General features: G+C 46.4%; 1 protein-coding gene across 3 annotated transcripts in view; it reads right to left on the reverse strand.

Annotated features, from left to right (window-relative positions):
- Camk1d (calcium/calmodulin dependent protein kinase ID) overlaps positions 1 to 21264 on the reverse strand; it is a 411952-nt gene that overhangs the window by 22001 nt on the left and 368687 nt on the right. For all 3 annotated transcript variants that reach the window (XM_006974656.4, XM_042278119.2, XM_015993508.3), the window contains exon 6: positions 17145 to 17220. In XM_006974656.4, the coding sequence (XP_006974718.1) occupies positions 17145 to 17220 (76 nt within the window). The remainder of the gene's footprint in view (positions 1 to 17144; positions 17221 to 21264) is intronic.

Consider the following 21264-nt stretch of genomic DNA (forward strand, 5'->3'; position numbering starts at 1 on the left):
AACATAAATTAAAATAAGAAAGTCATGGTTTCTCTTCCCAGTTCTGCCCTCAATTTCAATGTCACCTTTACTGCTAGTAGGGCCACTAATGTATCCCAGGGATCAAAATTTCATCTAATATATAGGTGGTCAGAGGAGAAAATTCCATGCATATATTGGTTTTAAGCTTTATGATTCTGTGACACCTCTCCTGTAGTTTTTTTCAATCAGCTAAAATACTTAGGAAAAGACCACAACATGCCTGGGGCCCATGTAGGGCTGGGTTGGAGGGACCGTGTAAGCGGAAAGGGTGGGGTCAAGGCACTAAGTGACCCCAGAGCAGAAGACGTTAGTACTTGACTCTAGAAGCCAAGAACAAACTTCTATGTTGCTGATCTGGCTCCTGGGGCCAGAATGTGGCAGCCACAGTGGGAGGCCTGACCCCAAACTGAGGCCTGACCCCAAGCCAAGCCCCGATCTTCCCACAGAGTTTGATATTGTTCCAAACACAGCAACAGCCCAGAGAGCAGTTTAATGAGAACAAATGAACAGGCATCCACAGACAGTAGGTCTGTAGGGATTTGCTGTTGGTTCCTAATAAACACAATCAAGGTCCAGCCATCTCTCATTTGTCCCGCCTCCAGGGGCACAGCCGCGGCTGGCTGCAGGAGGGAGTAGGTGATGGCAGCGGTCAAGGCCAGGAGACATTCTGTGGGCGGCGAGGATTCTATATCATCTAACTCACAAGCGTGGTTTAGAGGCTGAATGATGCCTGGAAAATTTCATTTGTAAAGATCTGCTGTGGTGGGCAAAATGAAACAGCCAGTGCTTCGGAAACCACCAAGCGCATACTTCACTACCCAAGGAAACCCTGGGGCCTCCGAGAGAGGGATATGTAAATTTTGCCCATAATGAGGATTTGGGCAAAATAAAATGTGTGCATTAGGGAAAGTCAACAGAGCAAAATGTTAGTTTGTCTTGGAAAAAAACCCACATGTTAGATATGTGAGCTCTTTGTTTGTTAACAGCTGAGTGTGTTTTGCTTTATGGTTTGGCTTTCTTGTCGAGGGAAAAATGTTAAAAATTTTCAAGAAGGATTTCTTCTTGTGCCAATTTTCTTAATGTATATTCCAATTTCTTTTCATCTAAGCTCTTTCTTCCCCTTTTCTCTTTTTACACAGAGGACTGTGCGTGCAGGTGTTCTGAGGACCAGAGAGAGGAATTCAATCTATCTTGGGGCCTGAGTTAAAGTTAAGAAAGAGATGATTGGGGATGCGGCTCAGTGAGTACAGTGCTTGCCGTGGAAATGTGATGGCCTGAGTCTGAACCCCCAGAACCCACATAAAAGCCGGACAAGCAGCCTGCCTGCCTGCATCCCAGCACTCCCGTGGAGAACTGCAGAGGCCCTACGGCTGTCACTCCTCCCAGATGTCTCCCGTCAGCCCTTCCAGAGCTGCTCTACCTTGTCCCTGGACACTGGCCTGTGTAGACATGTGAATGAAGATGGGCAGCATTATCGACCTCAGTGGGGTGCCGGTGGATGGGGACCACAGTAGGGCTGCTGAAGGAGGGGGGAAATCAAAGATGGGGGGTCTACTGCCCTGGGCCTCTCTAACTTGGCTCTTGGGTTTGTGCTCCTGGAAGGAAGGCTGTTTCTCTCCTCCTGAGGACAGATTCTATTAGGTTCTTGCCCCAACCTTGGCAACCCATGCTTCTCTCCCCTCATCTCTCTATGTCTAGGGGTGTTTATAGCCCAGTAGCAACCAAGTCCAGAATTATAAGCATCACAGGATTTATGTGGTCTTATCACACCACCCCTGAATACAGTTCTTATATCATCTCCATTTATTTATGTATCTATTTATGTATGTGTGTATGTATGTATGTGTGTATATATGTATGTATGTATGTATTTATTTACTTTGAACTGAGGATTGAACCCAGGACCTTGCGCTTGCTAGGCAAGTGCTCTACCACTGAGCTAAATCCCCAACCCCTTATCTCCATTTTAAAGCAAACTGATCAACAGTACCCAAGGTCAGGACTCAAGCTTAAGCCCTCTGACTCCAGGTCTATGTTCTTTACTCTAGGGCTTAACTGATAAAGGAGATAAGGGAGAAGACTTGAGAACGGAACCTCTCTCTTCAGCCTTTGAACTCTGTGTAGGTGAGCTTGCCTGTACCTACCCAACACCTTCACCTGGAAGGAGAACTCCAGAATGTGACTCTACCTTTTAAATCCATGTCATTCATAGGGTGTGTCCATCAAGATGCTTCAGGCTAGTTTCCAACATAGGAACACTTATTGTATCTGGGCCAACGTAATGTTGTACACTTTATCTGGGCTCCCCCTTCCTCAGCTCTCTCAGACCCTTGGAAACTAGCTGGAGTGAAAGATTCAGACCTGACCTCTCTCTCTGGCAGGTACTCCATCACATTCATCTGCTGCAGTTGGCAGGGTTCCACCATGTCATATCCTCCCTGGGCACACTCTGACCTGTTCATATGCACCTAGGGCAGGACCTCATCCTTGCTTCTGGAGTGTCAGGGTCTGGGCCAGGATCTACCTGGAGGGTGTTAGAGGTAGATGCCCAGGCACACACACATGTGTGGAAGAAGGGGCTGCCTTGTTGACTGCTGAGCCCCCATGGCTGAGCTCAGAAGCAGAGACAAAGGCTCAGTATACAGGAGCATTCACTGGTGCCCTATCTCAGAAGAACTAGGGTGATCCCAAAATACCAACCAACCTGACACTTCCTGTATACTCCACTTTCAGGAGGCGATAGAACAGCAATACTCCAAGCTATTCAGACATTCTGGAAGAACCTAGTGCACAAGCCCACCTCTGAGGGCAAATGGTCTATCTTTGTGGAGAGAATAAGGTATGGTTTGGGTTTTCCAAATGGCACTCCTGGCCACAGATCCATACTGCTAAGGTAGTTTTCCATGGAGAAGGATGTTAATATAAATGGATGTGAAAATCAGCAATGAATGGCCAGTGGGTGATCTGGCAGGGTGAAGTTTTTCTTGGAAACTGCAATGCTGCAAAAACCTAAGAGCTCCTGTCAAGATGCCCATGAGTTCAATGTGGTCATTACCCTTCATTAAGTTATGTTCTTTGGACTGTCTACCCTTGGTCATGGATCTACATACCTGGAAAAAAGAATGTTTGCCACAAGGATGCCCCAGTCATGACCAGTAGCTAATTCTTTGTTCTTTTGTTTCCACAATCCACCTGTGTTTTGGCCTACCTCTTGTGGTCACTGTTGTTCCATATACCTTTTGATACCAAAGACAGGAGGCTATCAAGAGGACAGGAAGAAGTGGGGATCGGGAGTGGTGGGGGACAAGTACCAGCATTCCTGACAGCAGAGAGTGACGTAAAAATTTTAATGGACTTTACATTCTTGTGGTAAGTACACTTTATATGAGAGCCTCTCTCTTAGTATTTAAGGGAATGATACAGTTCTGTTGACTGTTGCTTTTGGGGTCTGACAGTGTCTCCATGTTGTGACTTGAATTTGAAACATCCCCCAGAGTCTCATGTGCTTGAACACTTGGTTCCCAGCTGGTGGCATCATTTTGGAAAGTTCTGGCACCCTTTATGGGACACAGCTTCATTGAGGGAACTGGTCCACTGGGGTTGGGCCTTGAAGTTTTGGAGTCTAGCCCCATTTCCTCTGTGTCTTCTGCTTCCTGACTGCAGTATAATATGACTACCTACTCACTCCCCTGTCGCCAATACCACCTCCAAATTGTAAGCCCAAATAAACCATTTTTTAAAAAAATTGCTTCTTGTCAGCTCTTTGGCCATAGCAACAAGAACAGTGATTAATATAGCCCCCTAAAGGCTCGTCTGTCGAAGGCTTGTCCCTAAGATGGTGGCTCCGTTGACAGGTGGGTAGATCCTTAGGGTGTTCACGTCATCATCAGGCTCATCCATCGACTGAGGAGTTCACAGCTGGATGGGTAACTAGGAGGTGGTCGTAGGAAGCAGATCACTGGGGGCAGCTTTCAAGGAACATCCTGTCCCCAGTCTGTCCTTATTTCCACTCCTGCTCCCCATTTCCCGTGAATGTTTCCAGAAGATAGCTTGGCCTCTCCAGCATTCACATGTGTGGAGAGGGTACTAGAATTCAATAGGGACCTGAAGAATGAGCAGAGAGGCTGCGGGCTGGGCAAGAAGAATAGTAAGTAGGGTTTATCTCACTGAATGTGCCAGTAGGTCCCCAACAAGAGCAAAAACGATCCCTCTCTGTCGAAGCATTCTGCATTTGCTGTGAGCATTGGCTGGCCTCCTTTTCTTGCCTGCTGACCCACAGTGAACACAGGCTGCGGCCACCGCTGTCCCCAGGCTCCCTCTCCCACTTCTACCTTTCCTCAGCACAGGCTCCGCTGGGGTCAGGAGACACCAGACTATTGGTCAGGCAGTCCTCTGGCCATCACCAAATGCTCACTGAGTATCAGCGATCCCCAGGCATGGAACAAGGCAGCCAGAGCACCTACGGATATGGTATTACACTATGGTTGGGGACAGACAGACAGACGGTCAGCATTAAACTTATCATAAAGATGAAGCTTTTATAAAAGCGAGACAGGAAAGGTTAATTTAGAGCTGGTCTAGAGAAGCTACATTTTAACCTTAATCTAGAATATTTTTTCCCTACCCCATTCTCTGTGCTGGGAATGACTTGCTAGGTTACGAAGCTCTAGGTATGTGGCCATTGTTTGGTGATGTCTGTCCTGTCTCCAAGCCCTAATACCATACAAGGTGCTGCATCTGTCTTTTGTGTTCATCCAGCTTCCCAGGCCCCTCTGTATAGCTCATGTGTTGGTTTGTATCTGTGACTCATCACCTCTGTGTTAGACTCTGTGCTCCCCAAAGCCCCCCAAAGGTAGCAATCATTTCACACTCATTTTTGCAATCCCATGTAGCCTAGCACAAACCTCAGCAAAGACTTGTTGGATGAATGGGTCCTTGAATGCCTTCACCTTTCACAAACTACCTTCTTATGGTGTTACTTCCATTCAGGGCGAGTCCTTCCTTCTCAGTTAACCCTCTCTAAATCTAGCATCACAGATACGCCCAGAGATGAATTTCGAGGTGATTCCAATCGAACCAAGTGCACAATGAAGATCAATGCTCATCTTACACATATTGCCTCCTTGGGTGGATATTTAAGGAGAAAAGGCTTTCAATTTTCAGTTTCCAGATGAGGAAGATAAATGCATGAATGGGCAACTTAAATGGCAGAAAGGGAAGTTTATTTAACTCTTTCTGTAAGTCCTTCTGAGTCAAATCATATTAACCTTTGGGTATCTGGTAATGAATGTCACTGTAAAGATGGGGGCACACCAATATGTTCTCTTTCTTCATCTGCCCCTGAAATCAGTGTCATGATTTTTGTGTGTGATAGGTTTGGAAACAGAGCTAGAGATGAGGCCACATGACTGGCCAAAGAAATAAAGAACTTGCAGGTGTCTGTAGTTATAAAGTTAATGACTCATGGTCTTCATCTGCTTTTCTTTAGGACAGATGGAGGGCGATGGCTAGGGACATTGTCAGCCTGTTTGTGGGTGAGCAGGATTATAGAGAAATGAGCCTCTGTCTATCTTGATCCAAATTCTGATATAATTATGTCAGATCACCTGAGTTCAGTACAATGCTCCTCTGAAGAGCTGCAAAGCATCACAAAGAAGAAAAAGTCTCCTCGACAAGACCTCATGGACTCTGATGGGACGAGGCAGAAGTTCTGGGATGCCTTTTGGACAGTGTATTGAGGAAGAGCGTGATACATACAGTCAACTTTCTAAGTGCATGTGAATGTGTTTCTGGGGGGCTGGAACTTACTTTGAATATTTTACATAAAATACCACACCAACAACTGAATGACAACCCAGACCTCCCTGCTTTGGTCTAACCAGAGTGGAAAGGCTCTGAGGAGAAGGAAATTATTTTCCAAGGAAGGGTTCATGCTATTCTATGAGTGCAGAGTCCGACTTTGCCGCCAGAGTGATTGTACCGTATGATGCTGTAGCTTAGGTGCATGTCTGCACAGCTTGGTTCCAGGGAGGTGCTACTGAGAGGGGTGGGACCTTTTGGTGGTAGAACCTGGTGGGAGGTCTTTAGATCCTGCCCTTGTGATGAGTTCATGGGAACCCAGTCTCCTCTTCTCCCTTTTGCTCTCTGGCCATGAGATGAGCGGTTAATCTCACCATGTGACCAGAGGTCTAAAGCGGTGGATCCATTTGCCACTGGGAGCCTCAGGATCGGAGCCATCGGGAATATCACACAAGCGAGGGCAGAAAGACTGTAAGAGCTCGAAGACAGGAAGAGCATTGTGCGGTGCTGTCTTTGGACATTGTACGGCCATTACACTCTGGATTCATAGCAGCTGTGGTTCCCTGTACAAGACCAAGCCAGTCAAAATTCCTGCCTGGAAGTGGGGCCTTGGAAGCCCCACGGCTAGCTGAAGAGCCGCCAGCAGTTAATGGCTGCCGGGACGGGGGGAGTCATCTTTCTTTGGCAGTGTGGCCACTGGTGGGTTGCCCATGTTCCACTGGGCAGCCCCATAGTGATGCACAGATGGGCAGCACTAATTGGACTCCATGGTTTATTTTCTTTTAGAAATGGAAGAGGACATGAAGTGGGTAGGGGGATGGGCTGAGGAGTCATCCAGGGATGGAGATAATCAGAATATTTTGTATCCATGCATACAGATTTCAAAGAAAGAATAAAAATATTATCAAAAAATGACTGAAACCACAAACTCCTCCATGTATCTGCAAACCAGATAAGCCACATAAGGCCAGCTCAGGCTCAGTGTGCCTCCGAAAAGCTATAGCAGCATCAACCATGTCTGAGCATCCTTTGGACTCTGAGTCCTGCTGGTACACAGGGACCACTGCTCGTCTTTCTGTCTTGACTGACCGACCGACCGACCCTTGGCAGACATTCAACAAGCTTTATTGAATGGATGTGGGGGAATGCATTAAGGAATATGGGTCTCATTCATCTTACTCTGGATATGATAGATTTTCAAAACAATTAAATAAAACAAAGCCTTTTAGAAAGCAAATAAATCTTTTGTACTTATTCCCAGTACCCATCGGTGAGCAGAAAGGGGTTGAACATATTATCTGGTTTTAGACCAGAAGGGCAATGAGGCTTGAATCATGACAATACGCAACCCAGTTCTGTAAGCATGTGTTTGAGCATGTGCATTCCTCATATCTTCCTCCTCATGTGCTGAGAAAAGAGCAGGTGGGAGAAAGCAGGGAAGGCTCTCGTCATAAGGCCACGTGCAGGGACTCTGGCATGTGCTCCTGATGAGAACACACTGGTAAATGTCCTCTTGTCATCCCCTGGGGTTTGAATAGTGATTGGAAAATTGAGAATGGGTAAGCAGATCAGGGAAAGATTTGGGGCAGAAAGGAAAAGGGGAAAGGAATCACGCTCCTTAAGTCCTGCAAAGCTGGAACTGAAGACCAGGGCTTGCGGAAGAGAGGAAGAACAAACACTATGAGCATCTTAATCCATCTGGGTTCAACTTTTTAAATCTTACATTAGTCACATGGCCACCATCTTGAGGAAGTCAGAAGAATTAGCAAAACGGCCTGGAGACTCCTCTAGAGAGACCAAACACAGTTCACGCTGGCTGTGAAATGGGCACAATATGGACAAAGAGTGAGAAGAGCTCCCATGGCCAGGAACCCTGGGTCAGGGACCGTGGTGCAACTTTTGACAATGAAAATTAGTTCTCACAAGAAATATTCTTCAGATCCAAGCACCAAGAGGTGCAGACAAGCCAGTGCAGAGGTGATTAACTTCCAGTGCCAACCAAGGATGCTGCAGCCTGGGAAGAATTCCAAACTAGAGTTGTGCATCTAGATGGGCTGGATTCTTCCTGCTGTTCTGGCTCCCTTCCTCCTTCCTCCATTTCTTCCTCCTCTCCTTTCTTTCCTGACTATCTGCTAGTCTCCCCCTGCCCCCACTCTCTACTCCTTCTAGTTCTGATGATAGGCAGACAGGCATCTATGCAGATCAGCAGTCCCATCTGGGGGATGTGTGGGGTTCTGCCTCCCATGGCCCACGGACTCTTGATGTACATCCCACTATGTCCTGAAGCCACTCCAAGCTCACAATGCACTTCGTCGATGACTCGGACGCATTTCTAGTCTCCTACCACATGGCCAAGAGACAAGAATCTGGAAAAGCCTCATGAGCACTGTGTTATTTGGAGTTGTATCACAAGCTCCCACATCCCTCCACCAGCATTTTGCTGATGTGATGGTGTGAGCTGATGTCTCTCCCTCTCTGACCTCTATGACACTACCCTCAGTCACAAACACTGCTTAGCACTTGCCACCCTGTCACCTCATAGCAGAATGACATTTTCGTCTCTGTGTACTGGTTTTATTCATTTCTCCCTAAATGCACCACCCCTTTCCTGCTTCTATATGTCCCCAAATAAATGTTTCAAAATGCAAGGAGATCTCTTGTGACTCTTCTGAGTGTTCAGTATTGTGCTAAAGGAATTAATTCAGAGGTCAAATTTTATTTTGTTTTGTATATGTGCACATGCATGGTACAGTTTTATGTGGGTTCATGTGTGAGGGAAGGTGTTCAGGCATGCATGCATGTGCATGCATGTGTGTGTGTGTGTGTGTGTGTGTGAGAGAGAGAGAGAGAGAGAGAGAGAGAGAGAGAGAGAGAGAGAGAGAGAGAGAGAGAGAGAGTATGTATGTGTTTTCAGGGGACCTAATTCAGGTCTATAACTCCCTCAGCCCACAGAGTATATTCTTCTTCAAGTTTTGGATCTCTATAGTTGGAAGCTAGCTCAACTTTTTAAAACTGTGTTTCTAAAATTATGTTCCTAATTGAATGATATATCTTTTCTCAAACATAGGAAGCCCCTCCCTTTTAGCAAGGATGGGATAGAGTGAGGTGAAGTGGAGAAAGGACCTCAGGATGTAGCTGAGGCTGACCTCAAGCCTGCAATCCTCCTACCTCAGCCTCCCAAGTCTTGGAATAACTGGCATATGCCACCATGCTCCTCTATCAGATTGTCAGGAAACTGAACCTTGAGGGATAAACTATCCATCTATGTGGTGAGGTTGGACATCCTATTTAAAGACAGAGCCTAGAATGGCTCTTTCCTGGCAAATCTCTATCTAGTTCCAATGCCAGGTGGCTGTCACCTATCCTGTGAAACAGCCTCAGGCCTTTCCTGGCTCAGTCCCAGGATCCACTGCAGCACTGGCCTCCCACCTCACGACAGCCAGCAAGACTAGATAGCAATTTATGTGTTTGCTGTCTGTTGCTTCCAGCAGGCAGCAAGTGCCTCCAAGGCCAGGGCAGGAATAGAGCCATCTCTGCACCCCATCATATTGCCTGACATGTTTTAGGCTCAATAAATGTTAGTAAAGTGAATGCCTGTCAATCCTCTGCCCTCCATTCTCCAGGCTAAATATGCCAAATCATTTAGCTGCTGCATACATGACAGTTTCTAGATGATAATGAGAGACTAGAGGAAGAAAAATGTTCCTCCATCTGGCCCAAAGCTGTGTATTTAGGTTCAGAAATGGCAGAGGCCAGCTACTCTCTTCCACTTTCTCCATCCGTGGTATGCTCTCTCGAGGAGGGCCACAGATAACAGTGGAGACTACCCTGCCTGAAGTCAGTGACAGGGAGTTGTGTCCATTGTCATCCAAAATATACAGATTTAGAACCTCAAGTGCATGGCTATGGCACGTTCTCCTTACGGCCTTGCGTGCCCAGCACCCCCTGATTGAAATCAGAACACTCTGAGAAGGCAGAGCTAAAACAGCTGGTACAGGAGACTAATTTGGTCCCTGCCCCGAACAGAGGAGAGGCCTTCCCACGCTCACAAAGCTCAAGTCTGACCAAGCAGGATCTGCAGCAGAGACTAAGGCTACCGGGACTCTTGAGCTACAAATGGCATTTAGCATCCATAGGATCCACTCTTTACAAAGGACAGAGAGGAGCTGGCGAACCTTTCTGCAAGTCCTTGGAACACAGGCACACCAAGATGCGACCAATAAACCAAGCCAAAGCAAACTCAGGAATTATCATAAATAAGCGTCGCCTGATTAACCAAAAGGGCCAATGCCAAAATGACAGGAGGAGGGTGCAGGTTTGGCCCCTGGAGCAAGAGAAAGGAAGGCAGGAACGAGCCGGTCAGCTCAGGCCACTCTGACCTGATAAGAATGCTAGCTATAAGCAGTCATGTTTCTCTAGACTGAGAAGGGTGACCTGGAGAGACCCTTGGGTTTCACAAACACGGGCAAGGCTACCCATCTCCATGCAGCCGAGTTCATGTCTGCACAGGAAACTCCTGGCTCTAGTTCATCCCGCGTGCATCCTTTCCTGGGGAGGGAACATGCTTGTTTCTTGCCATGCGCATCCTGACCTAAGTGGGGGTGGGGTCTCACTGTGATTCAGTCAACAGACAACTCATTATTTAAACGTCCATTCTGAGTCTCTTAACCGTGATCCCATGCACACAGGGTGTGAGTCTCTGGTGCTTTTCCTTGGAGATATCATTTTCTTTCTTCCCTTCCCTCCTTCCCTCTTTCCTCTTCCCCTCCTCTCTCATTCCCTTCCTTCCTTCTTTTGCTCTGGGGACCAAACCCCAGTTCTCACATAAATTAGGCAAGTGCTCTAACAGTGAACGAGCCTCAGCCTATTTTACTTCACTTTTCATGCAGGCTAAGTTACTCGGTCTGGCCTTGAACTTACTTTGCAGTCCCAGCAAGGCCTTGAACTCGCCACCGCCCTGCCCCAGTCTCCCTGGTAGTTGGGATTATAGGCCTGTATCACTAATTTACAACCTAATTTACTTTTTACATTTCTATAGGCACAATCCAGATTGGGGGCTAAGGGTGACATGAAAGATGTGATGGACCCTACCATGCAAAGTTCAGGGTATAAGAAGGTGCTTGCTGCCCGCTGGTCACGGCAGCAAGTATTCTTCTATTTATTAACCTTCCTGGTAGCAAGAGTAGGAATCACTATTGCAATACTGTAGCTTGGGCTGGGGCCCAGTGGTTACACTGCAGGTCTCTGCCTTCGTCGCTTGGTCTCTTGTTCCTTCCCTGAAACATCTGCATTCCATAAAGAGCCAGCTGTCAACCGCTGGGACTCCCTTGGCGAGAATCAGTCTTTGTGTGAGGAAGTGAACCTACCTGTATGTAGATGAAGTGTTCTTCACTCCTTTCTTAAGAGATAATTAAGTTGTACACACACACAGGCACATCAATATTTATGTGACCTAGTTCTAATAAGTGAAAAGTGTGGGAGGCCAGAAAAAAAAAAAAAAAAGAAAGGGGATTGCTGCATTTTTACAGGTCAGAGGTCACGGGGAAGCCTAGCTAAGCCTATCTAGCTTGCTTCATTGCTTCTGATCTACCTGATTTCTTCAGTTTGGGAGTGTGAATGTCCCTAGGGTATCAGTTTTCATCTCAGCAGAAAGCCAGTGTGTTTTCTGCAGCATGATGCATCTCTGAGCATAACTTAGAGAAACAATCATTAATCTTTCTGAAGTGAGAGTTTGGTCCATGAAATGTTCACTTGGCATTTATTTTTTTTTTCCCTTGGCATTCGTACTGTCTTGGCCAGGTGAAGCCCACCACACTGGACACCAGCATACACTGCCTTATCTTTCTCAGCAGCTTAAGCTCTGCAGGCAAAGGTGCTTGTAAATCCCCAGCACTAGAGGAAGATCCCTGGCAGGATCGGGACCTGTCAAGTGTGCTCAAAAGCGATGAATAGCCTTGACAGAAAAACGATTTCTCCTTCCACATGATGGATAACAGAGAAATGAGCAAGGAGACAGAGAGAGAGGCAATTTAACGAGCACCTGCAGTGGCAAAATGAGTGATGTTTATGTGGTGTGCAGAGAGACGACAGCGTGGCGATGTGGTCTGTCTCAGCCATTTTTGCTGTGGTCTAATATCTCATGGTGACAGGCTGATCAATTGAAAATAATAGGGCAGAGTTCCAAAAATCGGAAGAGGCTGGTGTCTTTTCCACTCTAACGGAAGAAGAAGAAGAAGAAGAAGAAGAAGAAGAAGAAGAAGAAGAAGAAGAAGAAGAAGAAGAAGAAGAAGAAGAAGAAGGGTCTTGGGAAAGCTGGTTTCTCTCTGGTGGTGTTGGTTGGCCTCCGCCTGCTCCACAGCTGTGTACCCTCTACAGACAGTGGGTGGCTGGAAGGAAGGCTATACACAGTGGAGCTACAAAGAAGTTGAAGTTGCAAAAGTCTGAGATTGAAAAGCACATTTTTTGTTTGTGTGTTTTTGTGTGTTATATACCTGTGTACATGCTGATGTTGGTATGAGCACACCCATGTGGAGGCCAGAGGTGGATCTCAATTATCTCCCTCAATTACTCTCCACCTTCCTTTTTGAGACAGGGTCTCTCATTGAACCCAGAGCTCTCCAATTCATCAGTCTGGCTAAACAGTGAGCTCCAGGAACCCACTGGTCTCTATTTCCCCAGGACTGGGATTATGGACATGCCCCACCATGCTCAGCTTTTATATGGGTGCTGGAGAGCCAAGGTCAGGCCCTTAGCTTGGGTGGCAGGCACTTTACTGACTGAGCCATATCCAAAGCCCTGGCTTCTGCTTTTAATGCTAATTTAACCTAGTGCCAATTTCGTGCCACCCCTACCAACTTAGGCCATTGGACCTTCATAGGGAGACTTCACCAGCCTTCCAAGTATCACAGCATACTTAGCCTTGGCCTGCATCCCTCCTCTGTTCACATGTCTCTCCTGCTGTCTGTTAATCTTCTCCAGTCTTCTACATAGACCTTGAATGGTATATCCCTTCCTAGTCCTTCCAATGATTGCTTCATTCCATGGACTCCAACTGCTGGTTGAACATATGAGACCAAGAGCCTCCAGTGTCTTATTACCAGCATCAATGATCATCTCTGTCTAGAAACTGACCTGGGTGCTAGAGATATAAATATGACAAAGACTAGGTGACTCTACCAGAGTGCTAGTGATATACACAGTCAGACAAGTTAAACTTATAAGTAAGTTACAATATTAATAATGTTAAAATCAAAGGTAGTGTTTTTTCTATACATAGCCGTGTTACATGGAAAATTATTACCCAGAAAGTTTTTAACATAGTGTCTTTTCATGTAGTAGAGACTGTCTTGGAACGTTTTAAGTAGCTCAGGGTGGCACTGAACTCCCAATTCTCCTGCCTATGCACCCCCAAAACTTTGAAATTACAGGTCTATGCTACCAACCTCCAGGTGGCATCTGAACACCTTATAGGATATAACTAAAATGCCCAAATCTCTGCCTGGGTTTGGTAGAGTTCTGGCCATCACCAAGAAAAAAAGGAATCCTTGCCCACCATCTCGAAATCTGACACAGTCATGAAATCAACCTGATGGTATTTTCTGGGGAAAGCTAGTGGTACCAAAGGAAAACCATCAAGCATGAACTTATCAAGTTCTTATTAAAGTGGAAGTCAAGAAATATGGTATGTCTTCCTTTAAGACCAACTTGAAATACTGCATTGTGTACCATGGATGTAAGTGCCTAGATACACCACTGTTCAGACACACCAAGATACACATGCGATATCTGCACCTTGGAACTCTTTGAAGCTCCACATGGCATTGCTAACCATTACTATCTCCTAATATATTCCTAACCGTGGCTCAGGGCAGATGCAGCTACGTGCCTATTACCTACCAGTCTACTCCTTGTAGCCTTCTCTAGCAGCACCGTGATTTTACTTGGCGATTTTCCTTCTTCCACAATGCCACTTGGTTAAGTTGCCAAGCAAGATGGTCCCATTTTCTTTGTCACTGGCTGGTTTAGAAAGGATTCCAGAGAGCTTGCTTCTATGTGCTCTCATTGCTATGGGAGGACACAGCAAGAAAGGGAACCACCTGCAAGCAAGAAGCAGAGGCTCCCCAGGGATTTTACTGGCCTTTGTGGGTCTACAGAATCACAGGCATTGTTACTGGTCATTGTTTACTCTGCTGTACCTTTTCTAACAGCTGGAGCTCTATGGCATTCTTACTTGTAGTCGCTTACTCAGTAACTCTAGAGATTTATTGTATTTTTGCCGCGCGTGCGTGTGTGCGTGTGTGCGTGTGTGCTGGGGGTGCCACAAAGGCCAAAGAGGACATCAGGGCCCCCGGAGCTGGAGTTAGAAGCTGTTGTGAGCTGCCCATCACCTGTGCTGAAAACCAAACTCCAGTCCTCTGCAAGAGCAGCAAGTGCCCTTGACTGTGAGCCGTCTTTCTAGCTCCTTACCCGATAATTCTAAGAAACACTAATCAATATCCATCCCAGGCAACTGCTGATACCCTTCCCTATGTCAAGATGTCAAGGGAAAAAATGATACCCACAAACCCAAGGTGAGTACAGTCCCAGGGTAGACCCTTCCAGGCCACCAAGATCAGCTTCAACTGTTGGTAGAAAGGTCTAGTCTTTCATTTCCTTTTTTAAGCTTTCCAGGCAAGCTGGGAGAGTCAGGAGCTCTAAGGAGGATTGTAACCAGGAATTTATGGAGCTAGGCTGAATAACACAGGGTCCTTGTAACTTAACTGTCTGTTTACGCAGGACTGTGCCTAATTGTATGTGTGTGGTTTTATGAGGGGACTGATTTCATAACTTGTGGAGGCCCGCAGAGGCTTCCTACTACTTACTCAAGGTCAGAGAATCTGAGCTTGCTTTACCCAGCAGGGCTGCATAATGGGATGATTTGGCCACCGGTGTGGTTACCAGGTGTCTTGAAGGGTCTACACTTGGTTGTACATTGTGCTTTGATCTTGAAAGGGGGAGGTCTTCTGCCTTGCCCCTTGGCATTGCATAAAAAGCCCTTTGGAATAATAAATCTCGAGGCAACTGGGTATTGACCCAAGCTCCCTCTGCCCAGCTATCCCATGTCTCTGTCTTTATTATTGTCTTTCTATTATTTACTCATTCCTCTCTTCTCCCCACAAGAACCCTTCAACAGGTTGGAGCTGGACTCTCAGACTCTGACAACTGGTACTAGATTCTCAAAAGGGTCTATTCCTCACTCTGCCTGCCCCCCTTAAAGCAAGAAATCACTGCAGAAGATGCAGTATTAGTTACCCTTGTAGATCTGTGACCAGCACACCTGACAGACACAACTTAGAGGAAGGGATGGGTTATTTTACCTCACAGTTCACCACAGGTGGGTAGAGAGAGAGGGAGACAGAAACGAGAGAGGGCAGGATAGAGTTATCAAGACCATACCTCCAGTGAACCATATCCCCCAGCTAAGTCCCACCTCCTAGAGCTTCCAGGATTTCCTAAAAACAGCACCACCAACTGTAACCCTAGGAGTCTGTGGGGAGCATTTTCCAGTTAAACCATGACATGCCCGACATGCTTAGAAAATGAAGACATATATAAGTAAGTGTAATATCCTAGTCTTAGCACTCATGTATTTCCATAAATGAGAATGCTATGGTGTGTATCACAGTGGGTCGAGCTCCCCTGTTGCAATAGTACAAACCCACAGGGGCGTCACCCCAACCCACACTGGCCTGCACCAGCTGCCCCATTGCACGTTGCTGCAAAAAGATCATTTGCTTCCTAGGTAATGGAGCAAAGTCAACACATGGGGAGGTGTGTTTGCAGGATTCTAGGAAAAAGGATGCCATATACTGCAGGAAGCTTCTCCAGCCACAGTGTTTTCCAACCTTTGGCAGGTGGGGGGAGGGGTCTGTTTAGTAGAGAACACCCCCTTCTTTGGGGCATGATCAGGAGAGGAACTTCATTTCCTAGCCATTATAGAAACTGGTCAGGCTAAACCTGATATAAAAGCCTATCACATAATAAATATTTGCAAATACAACTGCAATTAAAACCAGCTTTAGAGTAGACTTAGGCAAAACAAAACCCAATGATAAGGAACAGAATGGATGGTTCTGAAATGGCTTCAAAGGGGGCATGGGCTAGAAGACATTTCCTGGATCAAGGAGGTAAGACCTCTAACAGGAAATGAGGAATTCAAACCATGTGTTTTGATTTCCATTCATTTTTTTCCTAATTGTGATTTCTGTTGGAATTGTACTAGTATTTTCACAGTGTTTTTTAACCCACCCCCTCCAAAGCCACACTGGCACATGAGAAGAGTCTCTGTTATAAGTTAATAGGGAAATGAAAATGAAAGTCAAAATAGATTCCACCTATTAGGAGGGACATTTTATTTTTGTAGTTCATTAATTAATCGGTTGTTGTTTTGAAATGGGGTCTCTCTCCGTAGCTGTGGCCATCTTGAAACTCATTATGTAGATTACACTGGTTTAGACTCACAGAGGTCTGCCTGCCTCTGCCTTCCAAGTGCGGGGACTAAAGTGGGGGGCCACCATGCCTGGATATGCTCTTTTTATTTTTAAAGGGGTGAACATTGATGTGAATGCCGAACATGATTGCTGGGGATGTTTCCTTAAAGTGGTCTGTTGCTGCATACACTGCTAGTGGCCTCTCAAAAGCCAGACAAAGAATTATCATATGATATAAACATCAGCTCCATTTTTAGACTCACACATTCCCCAAAACTGAAAGCGAGGGTTTGAACAATGTACACAGTTGTACATTCATGGCCATAGCAGCATTCTGCACAAAAGCCCAAGGGTGGTAGAAACTCTCAGTTGTCCCCAGAGGGGTGAGAAGATAAACTCAGGGTGGTACAGACAGTTGGGCATCAGCCCTGAAAGCAAGAAAATTCTGACATGTGCTTCAACACGGATGAACTCTGAGAACATCATAAACGAAATGAGCTGATAGCAAAAGAAACACTGCCATTTGATCCCACTTCTACGAGGCCCCAAGAGCAGTCAGGTTCACAAAGAGAGAGGGTAGAGTGGAGGTCACAAGGGGCTGAGGAGGCACGTAGCGAGCAGCTGTTGGTTAGGACAGAGTCTCAGTTTGGGATGATGAAAACATTCTGGAAATAGATAGTGGTGGAACTGCTGAGGATGAACTTAATACTCCAGAATGATAAAAATCTGTGTTATACATATTTTGCCACAGTCAAATGTAGCATGAATCTTAAAGAGTCTTGTTAATAAAAACAACACAGTATCACCACAGTCAAATAAAAGGAGAGGGGAGCCTTTGTGGCCGGCAATACTTACAAGATGTAGGCGATCACCCCAATGGACCAGCAGTCAACAGCTTTGCTGTATGGTTTCTGAGCAAGAACTTCAGGAGCTGTGGACAGATAAAGGAGAGTCACAATCCTGATGATTTAAATGCCTGAGACCAAAGACACTTATTTGGGCTTTTCATTTTCTGATTTTTGTTTTTCCTTGTTTGATATTCAGATTTTGAGCCACCTGTGAGTCTAGAAACTGAGCAGGGGGCTCAGGAACCCAAACTATCAGTGGTAGAATGCATGCTCAGCCTACACAAAGTCCTACGTTCAAGTTCAACCCCAAGTTCCAAAGACATTTAAATAGATAATAATAAATGACCCCATTTGTCAGCTTTTCTAAGTAAAAAAAAAATACAAAGTGGTGTGTGTGTGTGTGTGTGTGTGTGTGTAAATAATTATCCATCAATTGATCAATAAATATTCTGTTCTAAGTATCATAGCTTAGTCAACAGTATTGTGAGAAGATAACACTCAGTTGGAGTATGGAGTATGAGTTGTACCCCCAAAGTGACTAAGGACAGCGTCCCTGGCTCCTGTGGGGTTTGGTGAGGTGCCACGGGGACAAGGGCAAATAGTCCTTCCTGGGCCTTCATGGAGTGTACGGCCCAGCGGAGAGGGCAGGGCTAGCCTGGAGCTCTCTCGTTTTCCCTGAGTTTGGGGTATTCGCCTACCGGCACTCTCACCCGCTCCTCTGCAGAGGAGGGGGACTGCTCCTGAATCTCCCTGCACCACTGAGCCAGGAGGCCAACAAGAGCCATTGCTTCCAGGGCTTGGGCTCGTTTTGAACCCGCCCTAATGCCCGTGTCCCTGGCCTTGTGGCCATGGCTCAGGATCAGGTCTCCACCTGGTGTCTGTGACCCACAGCGTCTGGTGCAGGGGGCACTCGATGTGGATTAAGTACACGTGAGATGATCCATCTCCCTGACAAGTGAAACCTCCTTTACCTTAAACATATCCATGCTCGAGGCCTCTTTGGTGCATGAGTTCTAGAACAATCACAAAGGTAGACAAAGGGAAAATAGAATCATTGATAAAGTCCTTGCTATGCCTAGAATTGTGTGTCCTCTGAGATTCGGGTGGCTTACTTACCCCAAAACCCTTGGGGAAGCACTGCTATCACACATTCATTATCCCCAAGTTATAGAGGAAGACACAAGGGCACTGAGAGGTTGGGCCAGGCGGTCAAAGCCATCCAGCCAGAAGCGATCTCTTCACTCACTTCTGCTCCGAAGGCCCTAATCTCACCAAGTGCTGCTCTCAGCTGGGGCTTGTGCCAGCGGTTCCTAACGTTCACTGCTCTCATCATCTCAATGGACACTGAGCGAGAAATGCTCCTGAGCTCGGAGAGCAAGGGCAGGAAATGGAGCCTCGGAGAAGTGCTTTTTCCCACGCCACAGCCAGACAGGGAAAAGCAGGCCAGCCTGAGCCTCATTTGGGATCTTTCTGTTAGACCATACTGCTTTATTAAAGTGAGAACTTCTTCAGTCCGTAAGAAAAGTCCGGAAAATCTGCCACGGAAGTCTGTCCTTTCCTTCTCTTGAAGATAAATGACTCCCTGAGCAAGAATAGGAAGGTGGAGGCTGAAAAGGTAGCTCAGTTGGTAAAGAGCTTGTCTTGCAAGCAGGAGGGCCAGAGTACGACCCCTAGGACTCAACTAAAAAGTGTGGAAAAGCTGGGCAGTGGTGGCGCACACCTTTAATCCCAACACTGGGGAGGCAGAGCCAGGCGGAGCTCTGTAAGTTCGAGGTCAACCTGGTCTACAGAGTGAGATCCAGGACAGGCACCAAAACAACAGAGAGAAACCCTGTCTCGGAAAACAAAACAAAGCAAAACAAAAGTGTGGAAGCACACCTGTGATCCCAGTCCTGGGGAGGGAGAGGAAGGCGAATGTTTGGAGTGTGCTGGCCAGCCAGCCTAGCCTACTTGGTGAGTTCTAGGCCAGTGAGAGAGACACTGCCGCAAATAACTCAGGGAGGACAGCGGTTGAGTAATGACAGACAAAGCTGTTCTCTGACCTCTATACAAAGGTACACACGTGTGCACATACACCCACCCACATACATGCACCTGCACATACACAAATGTGCACATACATACACATAAATACCCATACGTTAAAAAGAATAGAGTACAAACTCCTGTTGAGTATCTGCCCACGAGAGAGAAATACAGCCTACGGATCGACCCAAATCTCATTTTACATTTCAGTCCTAAATTCCATCAAGTCTTTTTATCAGACTTTTTTTTTCTTAACAGAACAGAAGAAATGCATTTGCATGTCTGTCTTGTCTTTGCTATGGTTGCCCTCAATGCAGTAGCAGAAAGGTTTACAGACCAGTGAAGCAGGGTGGCCACCCTCTGGAGAAACAGCCCTTGGAGAGTTAGAAGCTAGGTGCATAAATGGGTCCTTCCTGACTCACTGCTAAGAGGACATTTCTCAGACTCCTCTGTTATGAGAAGTGACAAAGGCAGCCACTTAAGCACAGTCAATGTCCTTTTGATTTAGGAGGCTGACACTCTGGTCCGAGTGGACACATCGGCACAGATGGTGCTCAGTGACTGCACCTGCAGGAGCATTCAGGAGCCTGATGACAGGTTTATCACAGGGAGAAGAGGCACCCAGAACACCTGATGACATTCTCACAACACACACAGAGTGACCCAGATGTCAGGAGCAGAGTCAAGCTGGTGGGCAGAGGCCTGGACCACTTCAAGGATCCCAGGGCTCATTAGCAAGAAGGCCAGCCTTCCAGCCTGGTCCTACCAACCTGCCAACCCAGGTGTCCAGTGGCACAGGAGCACAGTGGAATTAGTGCCAGCCTGACAGCACAAACTCACTGTCACTGCAGCAGGTGCCCAATGTGACAGACCCAGAGAAGGAAGCTGTGCAGATCTAATGACAGCTGCTTACATAGAATATGAGCAAAGACTGGGTCCATGCCCTGGGCTAAGATGTACAGAGACCACTGCCCTGCAAAGCCGTATCTCTCCGAGGATGAACTCAGTTCGTCTCTGTTCCCTTTTCCTCCCCCTCCTTGACTGTAGAAGGAGGGTATCTCTAAAAGAAAAAAAAACCCCATTTCCAAGTCCTCAATGCTTAGAGACAAGAACGTGCTGGTACTAGCCACACATTTCAGCTTGAGCAGGAACACCACTAACATTCTGGGCAGCTGGGGAAGGCGCTGCCCAGAATTCAAAGCAAGCAGCTGGTTCATATTACTTGAAACGTTGAGGTTTGTGTGTGTGCGTGAGGCCACATTCGGAGGCTAGAGGACAGCCTTGGCTCGCCTTTCTCAAGTACCATACATTTTTTTTTTGAGACAAGGCTTTCCATGGCATGGAACTCAGGTAGTAGGCTAGGCTAGCTGGCCAGTGAGCCCCAGGGATCCACCAGGGATGCACCAGGAATCCACCAGGGATCCCTGACTCCCCAGTGCTCATATTACAATCCCATCACATTCAGTTTCTAAAACAAAACAAACCAAAAACCAAAAGCCATAGTTTCTGGGGATTGAACTCAGGTCCTCATGCTCACAAGCCAGGTACTTTACCGCCTGAGCCATCTCTCCAGGCCTGTGATATTCAGGTTCCTGAAGCCATGGACTTGCTACAGTCATTTTTATATTGTGGGATTCTACCTATACAACAAAGTTTGTAACATCAATCAAATGGCTAGAAAATGTTTCTGGTTTGCATTTGGAGCATGAATGTTAGGGGAACGTTCTAACTTATCAATAGGCAAATATCAGGATGAAAAGATTGTGGATGCAAATGTATGCATTCATGCCAAACTTCTGTTGCTCATTTTGATGTCTTACTGATATAAGTAATTTTTAATAAACTTGTAGGGGCAAACCATTTACCACCTGGTGAAGTTCTTAACTGCATTTGGAATCAAAGACAGGAGGTGAACTAGGCCATAAAATGCCAAGTGGCTCATGACTGAGGGAAGATGAGGATTGTTGTGGGTCTGAGGCCAGCCTGAGCCACAGTGAGCTCCTGGCCAGCACAGGCTACAGAGTGAAACTTGGTTTTCAAAGCATAAAACCCTAAAACTAAAAACAAAACAAAATAACTAATACTTAAAAACATGAAGCAAA

The sequence above is a fragment of the Peromyscus maniculatus genome, chromosome 5 (assembly GCF_049852395.1).
Source record: "Peromyscus maniculatus bairdii isolate BWxNUB_F1_BW_parent chromosome 5, HU_Pman_BW_mat_3.1, whole genome shotgun sequence".
NCBI classification, from domain to species: domain Eukaryota; kingdom Metazoa; phylum Chordata; class Mammalia; order Rodentia; family Cricetidae; genus Peromyscus; species Peromyscus maniculatus.